Consider the following 17,118-nt stretch of genomic DNA (forward strand, 5'->3'; position numbering starts at 1 on the left):
GACCTGAGATACGGGGGGGAGGTGGGAGAGGCAAAATGTGGGCAGATCGAGGGATGAAACAAAATGTCATCTTTTGGGCAGAGGCAAACCAGCATTCCTGGGAGGTTTCGTTGCATAGGCTTTCTGTTCATCTTTCTGGCACGGCTGCAAGATGGGGATTGGGATGCGACCTTTCCTAATGCCCTTTTCTTCCCTCCTCGCAGGACAGCCGCTGCTCCCCGCTAGCAGGACCCACCTCCAGCCGGCGCAATGGCGGGAGCATCTGTGAAGGTGGCAGTGCGCGTCCGGCCCTTCAACTCACGGGAGATGAGCCGGGAATCTAAATGCATTATACAGATGTCGGGAAGCACCACCAGTGAGTGCCGGTGTCAGGGGCAGAGGGGCTCGGGAAGGCTTTGCATGCTGCACAGTGAGAAGCACGCATGGTCTGGCCATGGCAGCGAGCACCAGGCTGCTGGGATCTTTGGTGTGGACACCTGTAGCCCCTGGTGTCATTTGGAGGAGGGAATCGGGGGTGATGTCACCTTTCCCACAGGGAAATGCAGTCCAGCTGTTGAAATGGCAGTGGTGGGATCTACGTGGCACTGAGCCCTTGGGTTTCGGTGGTATTGAACAGGGCAATGAGGAGGCAATGAGGGACAAAGAATCAGAAGAGCCTGGAAACGCTGCTGCATGGATGTGGGGCCAAGGGTGCCCAGCCCGTGGTCGCCTGCCCAAGCATGGAAGCCATGCACCGGCCGGCAAGCAGCTCCTGACGGCACTGCCTGGCTGGGTACCACGCACTGCGGTGTGCCGCGACCCATCCCTCCCTCCGCGGGGCTTGGAGCCGCAGCACCAGCAGGATGGAGGGGTGTGGGGGGGTTTGCTGAGGGAACAGTGTGCTCGGGGAGGGGGGATGTAGCATGGGGGCTTTGGGGCCAACTGTCCTGTCAGGAGCCTGTCTGGCTTTCGCTCCTCTTTAAATAATGGCTATGGGAAGTATGGGGTGGGAGAGGTGGCTGAATCCCTCCTCTGGCTCTGGGAGCCTCCAGATGGGGCAGCACCTAAAATAACTCCCTCCCTGCCTGCCTGCCTGCCCCGGGCTTCCTGCGTCACCGACGGCGGTGGGTGAAACGCCGGCGCCAGCTGCCCCCGCGGTGCACGCCGCTGGGCTGCCATGACAACCCTGGTGGGAGGGAGAGGAGGGCACCCAAGGGTGCAGGGTGCCTCTGTGACCCCGCCGGGTCCCTCCCTCACCCTAGGCCTGGGGAGCAGGAACGGGGGGGTCCATGGGGTAGCATCTGCCGGTCTCTGGTGTCCTGGGGGTCTCTCCCTTCCCGGTTGTGCAGGGATGCTCTGTCTGCCTGGGGTGCGGAGCTGCTCCCCCCACTTTACTGGCCCAGCAGGAGCTGCATCTGTGCCCAGGCCTGGGTGCAGGCAGGAGAAACGTCCCTTCTGCCCCTGAAGGGTGGGGGTGACCTGCCCCCCCCCAGGCCCAGTCAAAAGCATCAGGCATCCCCCACCTCGGCCACGGCTGTGTTTGCTCAGAACGATCTGCCCATGCCCATCCTGCAGCCCCCAGCCCTGCTGTTTGCAAGCCCCCTCCCCAGGCCATGCTGAAGGCCCCTTGTCCCCCTGCCCGTGCCGGGGAGGGCTGGCAGGGCTGTGGGCAGGAGCAGGGCAGTGGCCCGGCCAGCCCTTTGCTGACAGCGAGGTTTTTCTCCATGAATGGACAAACCGTCGGCTAATCCCCTTGGCCAGGGGGCTGGGGGGCAGGTGCCGGGGGGGCTCTGGTGCCTGCTTGGGAAGGCAGGAGGATGCCCATAGTGCCGGCTGCACCCCCTGCAGAGTGAGATTGTCTCGGCCCCCCTGGCTCCTCACAGAGAAGCCAAAAATAAATGTGTTTGGGGGGGCGAGAGCAAGTTTCTCTTTTCCCAGGATTATTTGCAGAGACCCCCGCACATACCGGAGCAGGGCAGGTTGTTCTTCTGCCTAATGCGTTAAGCCCTGTGGGGGGGCAGCGGGGGCCAGGACCAGAGCGGGTGAGCCCTTCTCTGCCGTCCTTTTCCCCCCCCAAACTTACAGCCGCCGCCCCCTTGGCTTGCTGCAGCACGGCCGCCTGCCAACACTGCCACTTTGTTCCCGTGGCGTCCCCCCCTCTGTGCGGCCGTGGGGACCAGCCAGGGCACCAACATCCCGGGCCCCTCTCCTGGCAGCTCCTGCCAGGACGGCGAGGAAGGGACCCCAGCTTTCATCCCGCAAGGCCATTAATATTCTCTGGCCGGAGCTGTGCCTCTGCAGGCTTTAAAATACAGCAATTATTTTCTCTCCTGTGGGTCTTGCGTTTTTTTCTGCTCGGTGCTTGCCTGCTTGCTATATGCTCTGCCATGCTGCTGGCTTTTCAGGGCGAATACAAGGATCATCTCCAGATGTTTTCCTCCTCCCCTCTTGTCTGTATGTCTGTCTTCCTCCCTCCCCCCTGCCTTTTTTAATCCCCTTTGGCCAGAGCATGAACCTTTTGCAGCAGCTTTGCAAAAGCCCTGGGATGCCTGATCACAGGAGAGGAAAAGACCCACCAGCAGCATTCTGCCATGCTGAGGCAAATAAATGGGAATGAAAGGGGCATGGGGAGAGCGTTTCAGCTCGGGGACAGGAGACCTGCTGCTCTCAGTGTGCTCCCTTCTCCCCTGTGTTCCAGTCTCTGGCCTGCTGGGCCAGCTGGGCAGCTGCAGCTGGGATACCCAGAGCCGCTTGGTGCCGTCCCCAGCTGCTCCTCTGCCCTGTGCCTGGTGTGGGCTGACACTGGGATGCAGAACAGCCGCCTTGTGCAGCCCCATGCTGCCCGCTCCTGCTTTTGCCCCATTTTTGACTCACTGAGGGGGGGAGATACTCCAGTTCACTCTGATAAGGGTCACCTCCACAGGGCAGAGGCAGACGTGAGCCAAGCGCAGGGGGGCCGGCTGGCGTGGCAGAGATGCCAGGTGAAGCCCAGGAGCTATTGGAGATGCTCCACCTGACTTCTTGCATGGCCTCTGCACCCACTTCTCTTTGCAGCGGCCACTCGCACGCCCTCAACACACCGACTTGGCATCAGCAGGGACAGGCAGCCCCCATGGCTGCCCGCGCTGCCCAGAAAGGTCTGGTGCCGTTTTGGTCTGGATCTCAGTGGGGATCTCCAAGTTCCCATTTGCGGCTGCGGGATGGGCAGTTACTATGGACATGTCACTTCCCAGCCCTTTCTCCTGAGAGAGCAGCTCTGGCTTTGGTAATTAGTCTGCCTGGGATGCAGCAGGCATCCGGAGCATCTGAGTCATGTTGTCTCCAGTGGGCAGGCAGGCAGGGAGCCAGCGCCCAGCCCCTCTTTGGTGCTGGTGCTAGGCTCCTGCCCACAGCAAGGGACATCTGAGCAGCACTGTGCTGCAGTTTTTGCAGTCGAGGTTGGATCCTGCCCCCGTTTCCCACCCTCCACCTGCCTGCCTTGCTGCCTTTGTGGGCAGGGATGGATGGGTCTCAGGCCAGAAGTGGCAGATCCCTCCTGGAGGAGAATCCATCATGGCAATGGAGGAGGAATTGGGAACAGAAAGTATCTGTATCTGTATCTGTAATGCTGCGCACCAGGACATCCGAGCCCACAGGCAGCAGGCTGCACCATGCCCGGGGCTGCTTGGGAAGGTCCCAGCTTGAATCCTGAGCAGGCGCGAGCCCTGGCCGAGTGCCGGCCCTGGGGCAGGGCAGGTTGAGGCTGCAATGGAGGGAGCTCCGTTGGCCTCGGTGCTATATGGCCTCCTTGTCCCCGGTGGTGGCAGGGAGCAGCTGTGGGCACGGGAGCTGCGCTGCGCTGGCCTGCAAGGTCATTTCAATGTCGCCTAACATGGCTGATGGCTGGATCTCGTGATTACCCTGCCGGTTTGGGTTTCTTCTGACGCATCTGTTGTTTCAGAAAAAAAACCATCATAAATGCTTTACGGGGGGAAAAAAGTGGCGAGTGAGGAAGAGAAGTGATGCAGTCTCTAATTTCCATGGCAACGTCCTTTTCACCAGGGGATGGGAAAAAGCAGGCTCTTGTTTCCGCTGGTGGTGTAACACGAAGCATTAATCACCCTGCTGGGGCTGGGTACCCAAAAGAAAGCACAGGGGAGGAGAGGCAGGAGCCGGAGGAGGCCTGGGGGAGCCCCAATGGGGCTGTGGCTGCTCCCACCCCACAGCACTGATGCATGTGGCTTTGGGCATGGCCCCCCAGCTGTGGGGTGAAGGGAGGCTGTGATCCTCCCATGCCAGTGCTGGTGCTGGTCTCCCAAGGGCAGGTGCCAAAGCAGGAAGGAGCTCAAGGGAAGGAGTCGTTTCCCTCGCTCTGTGCCCAGCGGGATGTTTGGGCAAGGCTCTGCCCTGCTCCCTGGGCTGGTGCAGGCTCTGCCAGCTGTGGCATCCACCTCCTCGGCTGGGACTGCTGGGGACTGGGGGCTCTGGACCCAGCTGCAGAGCTGGAGGGTCCCAGTCCCGCTTTCCAAGACCATTTCGGACTGAACCCCATCACCCTTCTCCCCTCATGAGCGGGATGTGGGTGGCGGGGGTACCACGGGTGGCCAGGTGGCCTCATGTTCCCATCTGTTTGCCCGTAGCTATCCTGAACCCGAAGCAGCCCAAAGAGACACCAAAAAGCTTCAGCTTTGACTATTCCTACTGGTCCCACACCACGGTAAGCAGCAGGAGGTCTGAGCCTGCCTGGAGCACTGGGCTGGGGAGAGGTGGGAGGACCTCTTTGCCAAATTGCTCCTTGTCCCCCTCCTCTCTGCAGCCCGCAGACATCAACTATGCATCTCAGAAGCAAGTGTACCGGGACATTGGGGAGGAGATGTTGCAACATGCCTTCGAAGGCTATAACGTCTGCATCTTTGCCTACGGGCAGACGGGTGCTGGAAAATCCTACACCATGATGGGGAAGCAGGAGAAGGATCAGCAAGGCATCATCCCGCAGGTACTGCCTAGTGAAAAGCTGCCTGTTCTGCTGGTCCTAGTGAGATGCCGAAAGGAAAACTGGAGTGGAGAGGGAAGAGGGGAGCAGGGTGGGAACGGGGCCAGGCTTTGCCGAGGTCTACGGCAGCCCTGCTGTGGCAGTGAGCCAGCGTGGCTGTGCTGGAGGGCGGGGGGACAAGGAGGGTCATGCCAGACTCCTCCAAGACCAGATGAATTACGCTCTGGCTACATGAGGCCGGTGTTTGTGAGCAGCAGTAGTCCAAGTGCCAAGCTGGTGGCGGCGGTGCTTGCTGAGAGCTGCCGCATGCTGGTCCAGCAGGGCACTGGGGCAGGTGCTCTGGGGATGCTGAACTCCCCATATCAGCAGGGGGGCTTCTGCCAGCTCCCCAGGAGCCATCCCAACACTCAGGGTCTCTGGTTTTTGGGGTGAGAAGGTAGAAATCCCTGTGGCCAAGGCACGCCGGGCAGGGGCATCCTTCTGGTGGGGGGCTGAGCAGCCTGGCTCTTCTCTCCGCAGCTGTGCGAGGACCTCTTCTCCCGCATCAATGACACGACGAATGACAACATGTCCTACTCTGTGGAGGTAGGCACCCCATTGCCTGTCCAGCTCCAGCCTCCCACCCAGCTCTGCAAGCCATGCTGGTGTGCAGCCCCCTCTTTGGGGGGTCCCGTCCCTGGGTGTGGGGTGGGGTGGGTGAGCAGGACCCGATTGTGCCTATACACTGAGTGTCCACGTCCTGCTGGCTGCTAGCCCTGCCTGTGCCCTCTGCTCTAGGTGAGCTACATGGAGATATACTGTGAGCGCGTGAGGGACCTCCTGAACCCCAAGAACAAGGGGAACCTGCGGGTGAGGGAGCATCCCCTTATGGGCCCGTACGTTGAGGACCTTTCCAAGCTGGCTGTGACCTCCTACAACGACATCCAGGATCTCATGGACTCTGGGAACAAGGCCCGGTGAGTTGGGGGAACAGGAGATGGCCAGGATTTGGAAAGCTTGCAGACATTTCCAGAAGGTCCTGCTTAATGTCCTTGCTTTGCCGGTTTGGCTGCTCTGGAGGTGGCAGTCCCCTCCTGTCTGAGCATTGGGTACCCCCCACTTATTTTCACCTTACCTCCTTCCTGCTCTCAAAACGCCCTGGAGCCAGCAGGAGAAAGCCTGGACTTTTGCACATCTCCTCCCAGAGTCCTCTCCTGTCCTCCAGACTTGCCTTCCCGTCATGTACCCTGTCCTGAAATGAGCCCTGGCCTCATCGCCAGCCACTCTGGTGTCCCCTGCAGAGTGTCATACCTCCCTGTCCTCCTCTCCCCGCAGCACGGTGGCTGCCACCAACATGAACGAGACCAGCAGCCGCTCCCACGCCGTGTTCAACATCATCTTCACACAGAAGCGGCATGATGCTGAGACGGACATCACCACTGAGAAGGTGAGAGCAGAGTCTGGGGGACTTGGGGGAACCTGCGTGGACCCAGGAAGGGCTTCGTGTGCTATCGACAGCACTTGGGACGAGATGGTGCAGCCTCATGGAGGGTTGAAACAGGATGGAGATAAGTCCCAGGCACACTCTGGGCTCACAGTCCCTCGAGGGACTGGCCCCTGGACAGGCTATTTGGCAGCTGGTGCCCTCCAGCCCTGCCTGCAAGGATGTTAGCCCTGCTCCTGGCCAAATCCCGGCAAGAATGAACCCGCAGAGCCCGCCTCTGCCTTCAGAGCAGTGTCACCTTGCAAGAGGTCTTTGCTCCCTCTTCGGCTCTGTGCCAGGGCCCGGTTTGTTGTGCCTGCCAGGGCTGACAGCCTTGTCTCTGCCTGCAGGTCAGCAAAATCAGTTTGGTGGACCTGGCAGGGAGCGAGCGAGCCGACTCCACTGGTGCAAAGGGCACAAGACTAAAGGTGAGAGCTGGTGTGGGGTCCCCTTCTGCCGTTGGGGACGCCGTGTCCTACCCCCTTGTCCCCAGCTGTGACATGTCTTTTCCTTGCCCGGTTCCTTGCCCACTATGCTGCCAAAATCCTTGACGGGGTTTTATTTGAAAGCTGCCCAGTGCCAGTTCCACTGCAGTCCATGAGTCCCACCTGAGAGGTGCTGGTTACCCAGTAAGACTAGCTGCTCTTTGCCCATCCCCGGCTGGGACTTCCCAATCCTCCTTGTACACTGGACTTTAGCGCCGCTCCGAAATGGGGCCTGAGCATCTGGGGTTTTCCTCTCTCCATCAGGAAGGAGCAAACATCAACAAGTCCTTGACCACACTGGGGAAAGTCATCTCTGCCTTGGCCGAAATGGTAGGTAGCTGGAGCACAGACGATCGGTGGCACCGTGTGGGAATGGGCTCAGCTCAGCAGGGGTGGGGTCAGCTCTGAGGGATGGAGCATCCCAGCTCTGAGGGATGAGCAGGTACATCCCAAGCTGCCCCCAGGGCTGGGACGAGGTGGACTGGTAAGGCTGCTGTCTCGCTGGGGACCTGCACCCGCTGCTCTCTGCTTGGGGGATGGAGAGCTGTGGTGGGCACTGAGGAGGGGAGCAGCTCACTTAAACAGTCTTTTCCCTTTCTTTGCAGGATTCGGGGCCGAACAAGGTAGGTAGCCTGGCCGGGCTTGTGAAGGGGGGGTTGTTTTTTAGCACAGGTGGTTGCGAGTGGGTGGCAGGGTGGCTTAGGGGTGAGGCTCTGCCCAGACCCATGCCATCCTTCTCCTGGGGGCTGGCAGAGCCCTCAGCATCCTCCTCACCCTCCTCACCCCGTGGGTCTCAGTACCCAGCGTTTAACATCCGCCCTGGCCCAGACAGGGCATTTTACATGCAGGACCTGTGGAGCTGAGCAGAGCTCCCTGAGGTCACGGTAGACAGGCAGAGCCATCCTCCTCCGAGTCCCCATGGCTGGGGACCGGCTGTCACCTTCCCTTTGAAGAAAGTAGGCAGCCTGACAGCCCTTCCCTCCTCTCTCCATCCCCCAGAACAAAAAGAAGAAGAAGACGGATTTCATCCCCTACCGGGACTCAGTACTGACCTGGCTGCTGCGGGAGAACCTGGGTGAGGACATGGGTGGGAGGTGTGGGCTCAGCGACGGGCATGGCTGCCAAGCAGAGGGTGACGGCTGGCGCGGGGACCAGTGTCTCCCTGATGTGGGTGTATCTCTCTGGGCAGGCGGCAACTCCAGGACGGCCATGGTCGCTGCTCTCAGTCCTGCCGACATCAACTATGATGAGACCCTCAGCACCCTCAGGTAGGAAGAAGTACCCTTGTCCCCCCACAGTGGGCGAGGGCAGGGGGGTTATCTGAAACCCAGGCACTGCCACGTGCTCTCCTCACCTCTGTGGCAACCCTGGCTGGGGTGGTGCTGTGGGGGGACCCTGCAACCTCAGACAAGGGGCCAAAGGATTGTCCCAGTGCTGGGATGTTCCAAAGGATCATTTGCTGGAGGGGCTTAGTGGCACTCCCACTTGCCCAGCAGCTGGGGGTTTGCCCCCCTGCCGCTGCTCAGGGCTCTGCCCTTCCCTAGGTACGCTGACCGTGCCAAGCAGATCCGCTGCAATGCCGTCATCAACGAGGACCCCAACAACAAGCTCATTCGGGAGCTGAAGGACGAGGTGGCACGCCTACGTGACCTTCTCTATGCCCAAGGCCTTGGGGACATCATTGACAGTAGGTACCGCCAGGTGCTCTCTGGCAGTGGCTCCAGGCAGGGGTGGCCTGGAGTCCCCCCAGCCTGCGGGGCCAGTATCCCCGCAACTACCCTGCATCCTGCTCTGCCAGCCACACGGCAGCATCACGCTGCCAAAGCGTGGTTAGGATGCCTCCGGCAAGCCCTTGCGCGCGCATTTGCAACCCCCAGCCCACTTCTGTAAGGAGGAGGAGCTGCTCTAGACCCAGCAGACCTCCCCTTCTCCCCCTCCACCTCCCATCTTCAGCATCCCGTGCCCAGCAATGGTGCCAGGAAGATGTTCCTGGGGCTGCACCCGCCCGTGGCCTCTCTTCCGTGTGCTGTTGGATATCCTACTGAGATGAACCCACTCTTGTTCTGTTCTCTCTGTCTTACCCCCACTCCCTGCCCTCTCTCTCTCTCTTAGCCCATCCTGCTGCGGGAGGATCCAAATGTGTGTATTCCCCATCACTGGTACTCTCTGTTGCTTCATGGCTTTTGGGAGGCATAGGCTGCACCCAGGGGCACCTGTGCAGCATGGGGAAGGGCTCCCGTAGCCAGCCCCAGCTGATGGAGAGGGGCTTGCTGTCCCCAGGGAGCTGGCAAAGGGAATGGTGGCAGAGTCACAGTTAGCGCCTGGGCTTGGGATAGCGCTCGGAGGGACCAGCGTCCTCTGCCGTGCCAAGGGCCCAATCCCCACGGGGATGCCTTCCTCCATGCTGTCATGATGTTTCGTGTCGCTGCTGCTGCTGCTGTCGCTGCTTCTGCTGGCGCTGGGGCTTGCTGGGACTGGAGCCCGGCACGGCGCTTGGGCGGGCTGGCACAATGCTCTCCTGACGGAGGGCTGTGTGGTGATGGCCAGGAGGGTTTTGCCCATGGATAAGCACTGTCGCCCCATCCTGCCCTGGGCTATGGCGAGCCCCCTGAGGAGACGTGGACCTGGCCCCTCCCCTCCTGGCTCAGCTCCCTGGGCTGATGGAGATGGGTGATTAATGCTGCACCTATTAGCCTGTGCCCTCCCCTCCTCTGGCACAGCGCGCTGAGGCCCTGCGACTTCTCGGGCCTGGAGGAGCATCTCTGATACCTGCGTCCCTTTGCCACGGGGTCCAGTGGCAGCTGATGCTCGGGGTGCCGGCAGGCAACCGCTGCTGCCTGTAACGGGTGTTTTGCCACCTTGCCCTCACTTTGCTCTCTCTCTGGCTGCCTGGCCAAGGCGCTGCTCCAGCAGGCCAGGGGTTCGGGCTCTGCCAGTGAGGGGATCCCACAGCTACTCCTCCTCCATCCCCCTGGCCCCTTTGTGGTGGAGGGCCACTGCCTCTCCTCCCCTTCCCTTCTCGTTCTCTGCCCTCAGATCCAGCTAATCTGGGGCAGCTGGGCAGGGAAAACCACTCGGGCTGTGTTGATGGGGGAGGATGACAGGGGCAGTGGCACGCTCTTGGCAAGGATGGTCGATCCCAGACCTGATGGCTGCAGGATCTGGCGTTGCAAAAAAGCATCCCCGGGAGCCCAGGAAGGCTCCAGGGCTGTTCCAGCAGCTGCTTCCCGAAACAGCCCAGTGCTCCTGGCGGGCTGCCCGGGCTGGGGGAGAGACACGTGTGCCCTTGCCCTGCTGCTGCCTGCACCGCTGTGCTGTCGCCTGTGCCTTTTCCTTGTAATTCCTGGCTTTCTTCTCGATGCATCCGGCCACTCTTTTTTTTTTCCCAACAGCTTTTCTTCTCTCTATCTTTCTCTTTCTCTCTCTCTTCCTGTCCATGTGTCTTTCCCTGGCCCAACACTCCTTCCCCACTTGTAGATGTGTCCGACTTTGAGAACAATAATGATGCTAGAGGGGCAGAGCTGAGTCACCGCCATGACAATCTCTCCACAGTGACCAATGCCATCGCCGGGATCAGCCCCTCTTCCTCCCTGTCGGCCTTGTCCAGCCGCGCCGCCTCCGTCGCCAGCCTCCACGAGCGCATCATGTTTGCTCCAGGCAGTGAAGAAGCGATCGAAAGGCTCAAGGTAAGACGCCAGCACCTGGCAGGACGGAGGGTTCAGCTCAACACTCTTGCACTGAGGCTTTTGGAGGGGGCTCAGTATTTTCTGGAAACCCATTATGGATGACGCTCATGGAAAATGACGCTCAGGCATGCTCTTGCAGAGCAGGCAGACCCAGAGCTGCCCAATGCTGTGGACTGCCAGATGGGAGAGGGTTTGGCATGGTAGGGCCTACCTGGTGCTGCCATCCTTCCCATGGGGTGACTGCTGCCCCTGCCCTGCGGGACAGGCGCTCGTGGCTTGGGGTGGGTGCTCCTGGCTCAGCATGGTGCAGGAGCAGGCTGGCAGCAAGGGGATGGAGAGGATGATCTTCCTGCCTTGCTCTTTGAAGATGGCAATGATGGAAAGATGTGGGTGAAATGCTGCCATTGCTTGTTTAAACCAGCCTGAAACTGGGACCAGTGTCCCGCTGTGGCATGCTGGGCAGAGCCTGGCAGAGCGGGCAGGTGTGCTAACCTCCTGCTAACCCCGTGCTCACCAGGAAACAGAGAAGATCATCGCGGAGCTGAACGAGACATGGGAGGAGAAGCTGCGGAGGACGGAAGCAATCCGGATGGAGAGGTGGGTGGGTTGGGGTAGGATGGGACAGTGTGGGGTTCCCCAGGCATCTCCACTCCTCTGCACTTTGCCTACAGCAGTTCAGGTCCTGGGGGCAGCTGGGCAATTTGACCGTGCAGCCGTACCCTACCCCAGCACCACCACGTTAGCCTGCATGGACGTGGTCTGCTCTGAGAAACCCTCCTGAGGCACGGAGTTAGCTGAAGCAAGCCCTATGGCTGTGATCTGTGGGGCAAACCCATGGGCTGAGGTCCCATCCTGGGTTTGTCTAGTGCTGGCTCCAGGAGCTTGTGAGTCTTTAACAGGCTCTTCTTTCCCTTGCTCCTTCAGGGAAGCGTTGCTGGCTGAAATGGGGGTGGCCATGAGGGAGGATGGAGGCACCTTGGGTGTTTTCTCTCCTAAAAAGGTAGGATTATCTTATTCTCTTCTTCCTGGCAAACGAGGGCTGTTTTGTACCCCTGCAGCTCCCTTCTGACCTGCCCTGTCACTGCCAGCCAGCCCCAAATATTTCTCTAGCCTTTTCTTGGCTCTGAAATCTATGGGGGAAATCCCAGTGTTAGCCCTGCTGGGTACAAACATTGGTAGAAATACATGGCTAAATGTCCAGCCTCCATTGCCTGGATGCTGTCCCCATTCAGGTGGGGCTTTGCTGATGATCGCTGTGTTGGACTTCAGTATCAGCTTATAAAAATCCATACTTTGGGGTATACGAAATTGCTGCCCCTGAAACCAGCAAGTCCTCACTCAGAAATGTGGGTGTGGAAATATTCCATACTCTTTATTGCTTGTAGCATCCTGGAAAGTATTTTCTAAGCAAAAACTGTCTGTGCCCCAAAGAGTTAGTGTCCTAGCAAACCCTGCCAAGCACCAGTTACAGCACATCACTGCCCCTCGCTTGTCTGTATAACCATTGTGGTAGTGGTGTCCGGTTTACAGCCCCAACCCTGTGAAGCCCGCAGAGCAGCATGGGCTGCCAAGGTGCAGGCACGTGCTGGTAGGACCAGGGTGCATTCACTTGGCTCTCCTGCCACACCGAGGGATGCTCTGAGAGCTGCCCTGGCAGCTGATGCTGGTTGGCTTGGCCAAACATCTTAGTAGATGTGTGCGTCCCCAGCTGAGGTGGTGACACTCGCTGATGAAAGCTTCGGGACCTTCCCCTTGCATGCCTTGGCATGGCTCTTAGGACAAATTTCTACACCGTTGTCTTTGTTTCTCATTCTTGTCTCAGTCGCTGCCTGTTAGGACCCCAGATCTTTGTCTAGAAAGCATGGGGGTTTATACCCTGAAGCAGGTTGGTCTTGGAGGTGAGGCATTGCTGTGGTGGTCTTGATGCCTCCTTGCTCTTCATCTATCTGGTGGGTGGAAACTTCTCTGACTCTTCCAGTGGCTGGTGAGGAAAGTTAGCGTCGATAGTGTGCAAAACCCCGTTTCATTAAGGGCAAAGCAGGGCAGGACTTCGTTGTCCTGCTGTATGCCATTGCTGGGGTGGTTACGTCTCGAAGGAGCTCAGTGGAAGGTAAAGCATCTGACTTCTACTAGCCAGCCTTGCAAATCTGGAGAAAAACTGCAAGCTGAAGGAGTCTCAGACCCTGTGGCTTCGTATTTGCTCAGAGGGGCCTGAGGTTAAATGTTACAGCCAACTTACTCCTGCTAGCCACCATGGAGAAGAGCCTGCATTTCCCCCTTGGCCTCCAGCTCTCCTGCACTATTTGGAGTGAGTCCCTCCTATCAGCCAGGGCTTGTAGCACTGTTGTGAGGGGGAAATCTCTGCATGCCCGGTGTTAGCAGGCTGATAAGACATTTCTTACGGTCTCTATCCTTATTTCTGGGAAACTCAGAACTTTACCTGCTGATACTCCTGGGACTTTGCCTGTTGCCTGAAGGTGCAATCACAGCAGCTTGCAATGGGGTGAGACAAGCTAGCTGCAGACAGAGAGGTCTGTGGCCGGGGGAGAAAATTCCCTCTTGTCACGAACAAAGTGGTTTGTGACCTGGGGGAAGAAAGTGTTGGGAGGCAGCTGTTAGGAAGGACACCAGGGAGTGAAATTCAGCCTGGAGATGTGGCTTCAGGTTTCCACTACTTTTGGTTGAACTTCTGGTCTAGGACCTGCTCTTTTGGGTGCTTTATCTGTCCTTGTACCGTCAGTGGAGGAAAACAGGCACTTTTAGTTCCTCTTGCCCTAAACCAGCTGTTGCATGGGATATGTCTCTGCCTCAGCTACACTGTCCATAGCAGAGCTGGGGGCTACGGTGAGGCAAGGGCCCATGGACACGCAGTGCAGGCGAGCAGGGTCCTGCCCCAGGAGACACTAAGCCATATCAGGGACTCCCCATTGGAAGTGTTCGGCTCCATGTTGGGCCTGTTTGCAACACGAGTTTTCAAAGGCAGCTGGCGGAAGGGTGCCCAGAGCTCAGCCCTTTGAGGAGGAAAGTAGAGAGGCATGTGGAGGCAGGTCATCTTCATCCCAGCTGCTCGGTTCTCTGCAGTCCCCTTGAAAAGTACATGCCTGGGCATGTTGTCCTGGAGCTACGGAGGGCAGGAGAGCCCATGCAGGAGGCAGCCTGAGGTGCTGCTGAGTTCCCATCTCCCTCAGGAGCATCCCTCAGCACCTGGGTAAGTGGGGCGCACCAGGGTGACTCCTTGTTCGTCTCTCCCAGACGCCCCACTTGGTCAACCTGAACGAGGACCCGCTCATGTCCGAGTGTCTTCTCTACTACATCAAGGATGGGATAACAAGGTGAGGGCGAGGTCCTGCGGACCGGTGGGAGCCTAGCCCGGATCTCAGTGCCTGACTTGCCTGGGTGGGCAGCAGGGTGACAGCTGTCCCCGGGTTGGGCACTGTTCCTGGGGCATCCCCAAAGTGCCATAGCCATGTGGGAACAATGTGTTTGCCTGGCAATGTTGTTAGGGATGTTGGTCCAGCTATGCACCAAGGGCTGCTCCTGTTAGCCCCAAGAATGGTTGTGGGGGGAGGCCCAGGGAGGGTCTGCTTTGAGGAAGGATTGAGCTGGGTTTCCCCCGGCAGGGTTGGCCGGGAAGATGCAGAGAAGAGGCAGGACATCGTTCTCAGCGGGCACTTCATTAAGGAAGAGCACTGCCTTTTCCGCAGCGACACCAAAACTGGTGGTGAAGGTATTCCTTGTCCAGAGGGGCTCCACCTCCCTGGGGACCTCAGTCCCTCTGCATGTCCCCAGCACCTGCCCCCAGCCGGGGCTCTGGCCCTCCTCAGAGTAGTGGGGCTCTCCTGCATGGCCGTGGTCTCTCCAAGCTTCCAGAGTGAGCTACGGCCCTCACCTAGCTGGGAGGGAAGCTCATGCAAGGCACATGGAAGCTGCCACGGTGAAGCAAGCCAGGGAGATCAGGGCGGGAGGGAAGAGCAGACTGTAGATGATTCTCGCAGAGCAGAGCCCACCCTGCAAACCAGCAGGAACCTGGGGGCTTTGGGAGATGAGCCTGGGGAGGCTGGAGATGCATGCCGGAGGCTCTGATCTCCTCTCACATCCAGTCTCCAGCTGCTTCTAGTCCTTGGGACTGCTCTGATTAGCACAAGGTTGGCCGAGTCCCATTTGTTGCCCAGGGCATGGGTGCTGCTGCTGGGTACCCTGGTTCCCCCTACTCCACACCTGGGGTGCTGGCTGGGGCAGCTCTCCCTTTCTAAGGCTGCAGAAGCAGTGGAGTGGGAGGTGAGGGGTTTATCCCTCTGCTTCCACCTTACCTTTGCTCCCTCTCTCCCCCTCCCACTGTCTCTGCAGTAATAGTGACCCTGGAGCCCTGTGAAGGCGCTGACACCTACGTGAACGGCAAAAAGGTGACAGAGCCCAGCATCCTACGCTCAGGTGGGTCCCTGGAGCCAGCTCACCAGCGCTGCTCTAACCTGCCTCCCTCCATCCAATGGGGGGCCTGCACATTGTCCCACATTAAACCCATGCCCTCACCCCATGCCCTGCGTGCATCCCTGTAGGAAACCGCATCATCATGGGGAAGAGCCATGTCTTCCGCTTCAACCACCCCGAGCAGGCTCGGCAGGAGCGGGAGCGGACCCCATGCGCTGAGACCCCCGCCGAGCCCGTGGATTGGGCTTTCGCTCAAAGAGAGCTGCTGGAGAAGCAGGGCATTGACATGAAGCAGGAGATGGAGCAGCGGTGAGGGCACAGGGGCTGGGGCGATGGGGAGTTGGGTATCCACCTCTAAGTTGGTCATCCTCTCCTTCCCCGTTCTTCCCAGGCTCCAGGAACTGGAGGACCAGTACCGGAGGGAGCGGGAGGAGGCGAATTACCTTCTTGAGCAGCAGAGGCTGGTAGGTGGCCAGGACCTGACTCCTTCTCAGGCTGTCCAGGCATGACTGAGTTCTGTCAGATGTTTGCATGGGGTGGCTCTGTGTGTCCTAAAAATAAGAGCAAACCTGTTGTTCCTGGTGTTGTCCTCATAAACACGGATTCAGAGGAGGGAGGAAGCCAGGTTCCTGCGGGCTGGGGGGAGAAGCTCTGTGTGGCAGCATGGAGGAAGGTCACACCTTGTGGGTTGCATCATCCCTCTCCCTGCTTCCCCCCAGGACTATGAGAGCAAATTGGAGGCTTTGCAGAAGCAGATGGACTCTAGGTATTACCCTGAGGCAAATGAGGAAGAGGAAGAACCTGAGGATGAAGGTGAGGGCTGGGTTTTGATGCTCTCTGCAGGAGCAAGAAGAGTGGACCATGGGTCCCCTGGTCACCTCTGCACTGATGTCCTCCCTCCCAGCAGTGAGGTGACTGTCCCTCCATGTCCCCACAGTGCAGTGGACAGAGCGGGAGTTTGAGCTGGCCCTCTGGGCCTTTAGGAAGTGGAAGTGGTACCAGTTCACCTCCCTCCGCGACCTGCTCTGGGGCAACGCCATCTTCCTCAAGGAAGCCAATGCTATCAGCGTGGAGCTGAAGAAGAAGGTGGGTGCCCAGGGCTCCTCTCTGGCTTGCTGCAGCACCCACGGCTGAGGCCACAAGTGTGGGCAACCAGGGAAGTGCTGAGGAGGGTGTTGCTGAAGACACAGCATGGAGCCCGCTGTCCTCCAGGGTGGCTCACCATCCCCCTCTGTCCCTCTCCAGGTCCAGTTCCAGTTCGTGCTCCTCACAGACACGCTGTACTCGCCTCTCCCTCCCGACCTGCTGCCTCCTGATGCCGCCAAGGACCGGGAGAAACGGCCATTCCCCCGGACCATTGTGGCCGTAGAGGTGCAGGACCAGAAGAATGGGGCGACGCATTACTGGACCCTGGAGAAGCTGAGGTAGGCAAACGATGGCTGCGCCGGGGAGGGCTCGGCTGGCCTCAGCCTCATTTCTCACTGCTGCCTGCCTCATCCCCCTCTGCCTGCAGGCAACGCCTGGACCTGATGCGTGAAATGTATGACCGTGCAGCAGAAGTGCCTTCTAGCGTCATCGAGGACTGCGACAACGTGGTGACCGGCGGAGATCCTTTCTACGACCGCTTCCCCTGGTTCAGGCTGGTCGGCAGGTGAGCGCTTCGGCTCCTTCTAAGTGCGGCTGGGACCCGCAGGCAGCCCTGTGGGAGGAAGCGACGCTGGCTCTGCCGTGTGCAGGGCGTTCATCTCCCTGGGGCTGCACCGTGGGAGGATGCATTGCCCTCCCGGTGCCGGTCAGGGCCCATCTTGCCTGCCGTGGCTGTCCTCTGCATTGGCTGCCGGGACCCCGAAGGACCCACAAGCCACTGGCAATGCTCCTGCTGCCTGCCCTAACACAGTGCTGTGAGGCACGGGCTCTTGGCTTGCTGCCGGTGGGAGGCGGGGGGCTGCGGCTGTCCCGCAGGCCGAGAGCCCGTGCCGTCGCGACCTCTGCCCCGGTGGGCACGTGTCCATGTGCACGCGTTGGTGTCCAAGCATCCGTCTGTACGGTATGTGCCGCGCGTCTCCATGCGCTTCCTGCATGCTGGTTGGAAGGGTGCGGTGCCAG

At 59.5% G+C, this 17,118-nt stretch overlaps 1 protein-coding gene across 17 annotated transcripts in view; it reads left to right on the plus strand.

Annotated features, from left to right (window-relative positions):
• The first annotated feature begins 249 nt into the window (after positions 1–249).
• The window catches only part of KIF1A (kinesin family member 1A), a 34,388-nt gene continuing 17,519 nt past the window's right edge, over positions 250–17,118 (plus strand). For 7 of the 17 annotated variants that reach the window (XM_075033289.1, XM_075033292.1, XM_075033291.1 and 4 more), the window contains exons 1-24: positions 250–355; positions 4,599–4,675; positions 4,775–4,954; positions 5,471–5,536; positions 5,729–5,907; positions 6,266–6,377; positions 6,764–6,841; positions 7,163–7,228; positions 7,504–7,521; positions 7,898–7,973; positions 8,088–8,166; positions 8,443–8,585; positions 10,451–10,584; positions 11,102–11,181; positions 11,509–11,584; positions 13,837–13,916; positions 14,205–14,311; positions 14,932–15,015; positions 15,141–15,321; positions 15,404–15,476; positions 15,732–15,825; positions 15,950–16,098; positions 16,258–16,436; positions 16,526–16,663. In XM_075033289.1, coding sequence (XP_074889390.1) covers positions 250–355; positions 4,599–4,675; positions 4,775–4,954; positions 5,471–5,536; positions 5,729–5,907; positions 6,266–6,377; positions 6,764–6,841; positions 7,163–7,228; positions 7,504–7,521; positions 7,898–7,973; positions 8,088–8,166; positions 8,443–8,585; positions 10,451–10,584; positions 11,102–11,181; positions 11,509–11,584; positions 13,837–13,916; positions 14,205–14,311; positions 14,932–15,015; positions 15,141–15,321; positions 15,404–15,476; positions 15,732–15,825; positions 15,950–16,098; positions 16,258–16,436; positions 16,526–16,663 — 2,555 coding nt within the window. Of the gene's footprint in view, positions 356–4,598; positions 4,676–4,774; positions 4,955–5,470; positions 5,537–5,728; positions 5,908–6,265; positions 6,378–6,763; positions 6,842–7,162; positions 7,229–7,503; positions 7,522–7,897; positions 7,974–8,087; positions 8,167–8,442; positions 8,586–9,010; positions 9,038–10,375; positions 10,585–11,101; positions 11,182–11,508; positions 11,585–13,836; positions 13,917–14,204; positions 14,312–14,931; positions 15,016–15,140; positions 15,322–15,403; positions 15,477–15,731; positions 15,826–15,949; positions 16,099–16,257; positions 16,437–16,525; positions 16,664–17,118 lie in introns of all 17 variants that reach the window. The other 10 variants (XM_075033288.1, XM_075033293.1, XM_075033294.1 and 7 more) reach the window with 3 other exon arrangements.

This window comes from Buteo buteo, chromosome 7 (assembly GCF_964188355.1).
Source record: "Buteo buteo chromosome 7, bButBut1.hap1.1, whole genome shotgun sequence".
NCBI lineage: Eukaryota > Metazoa > Chordata > Aves > Accipitriformes > Accipitridae > Buteo > Buteo buteo.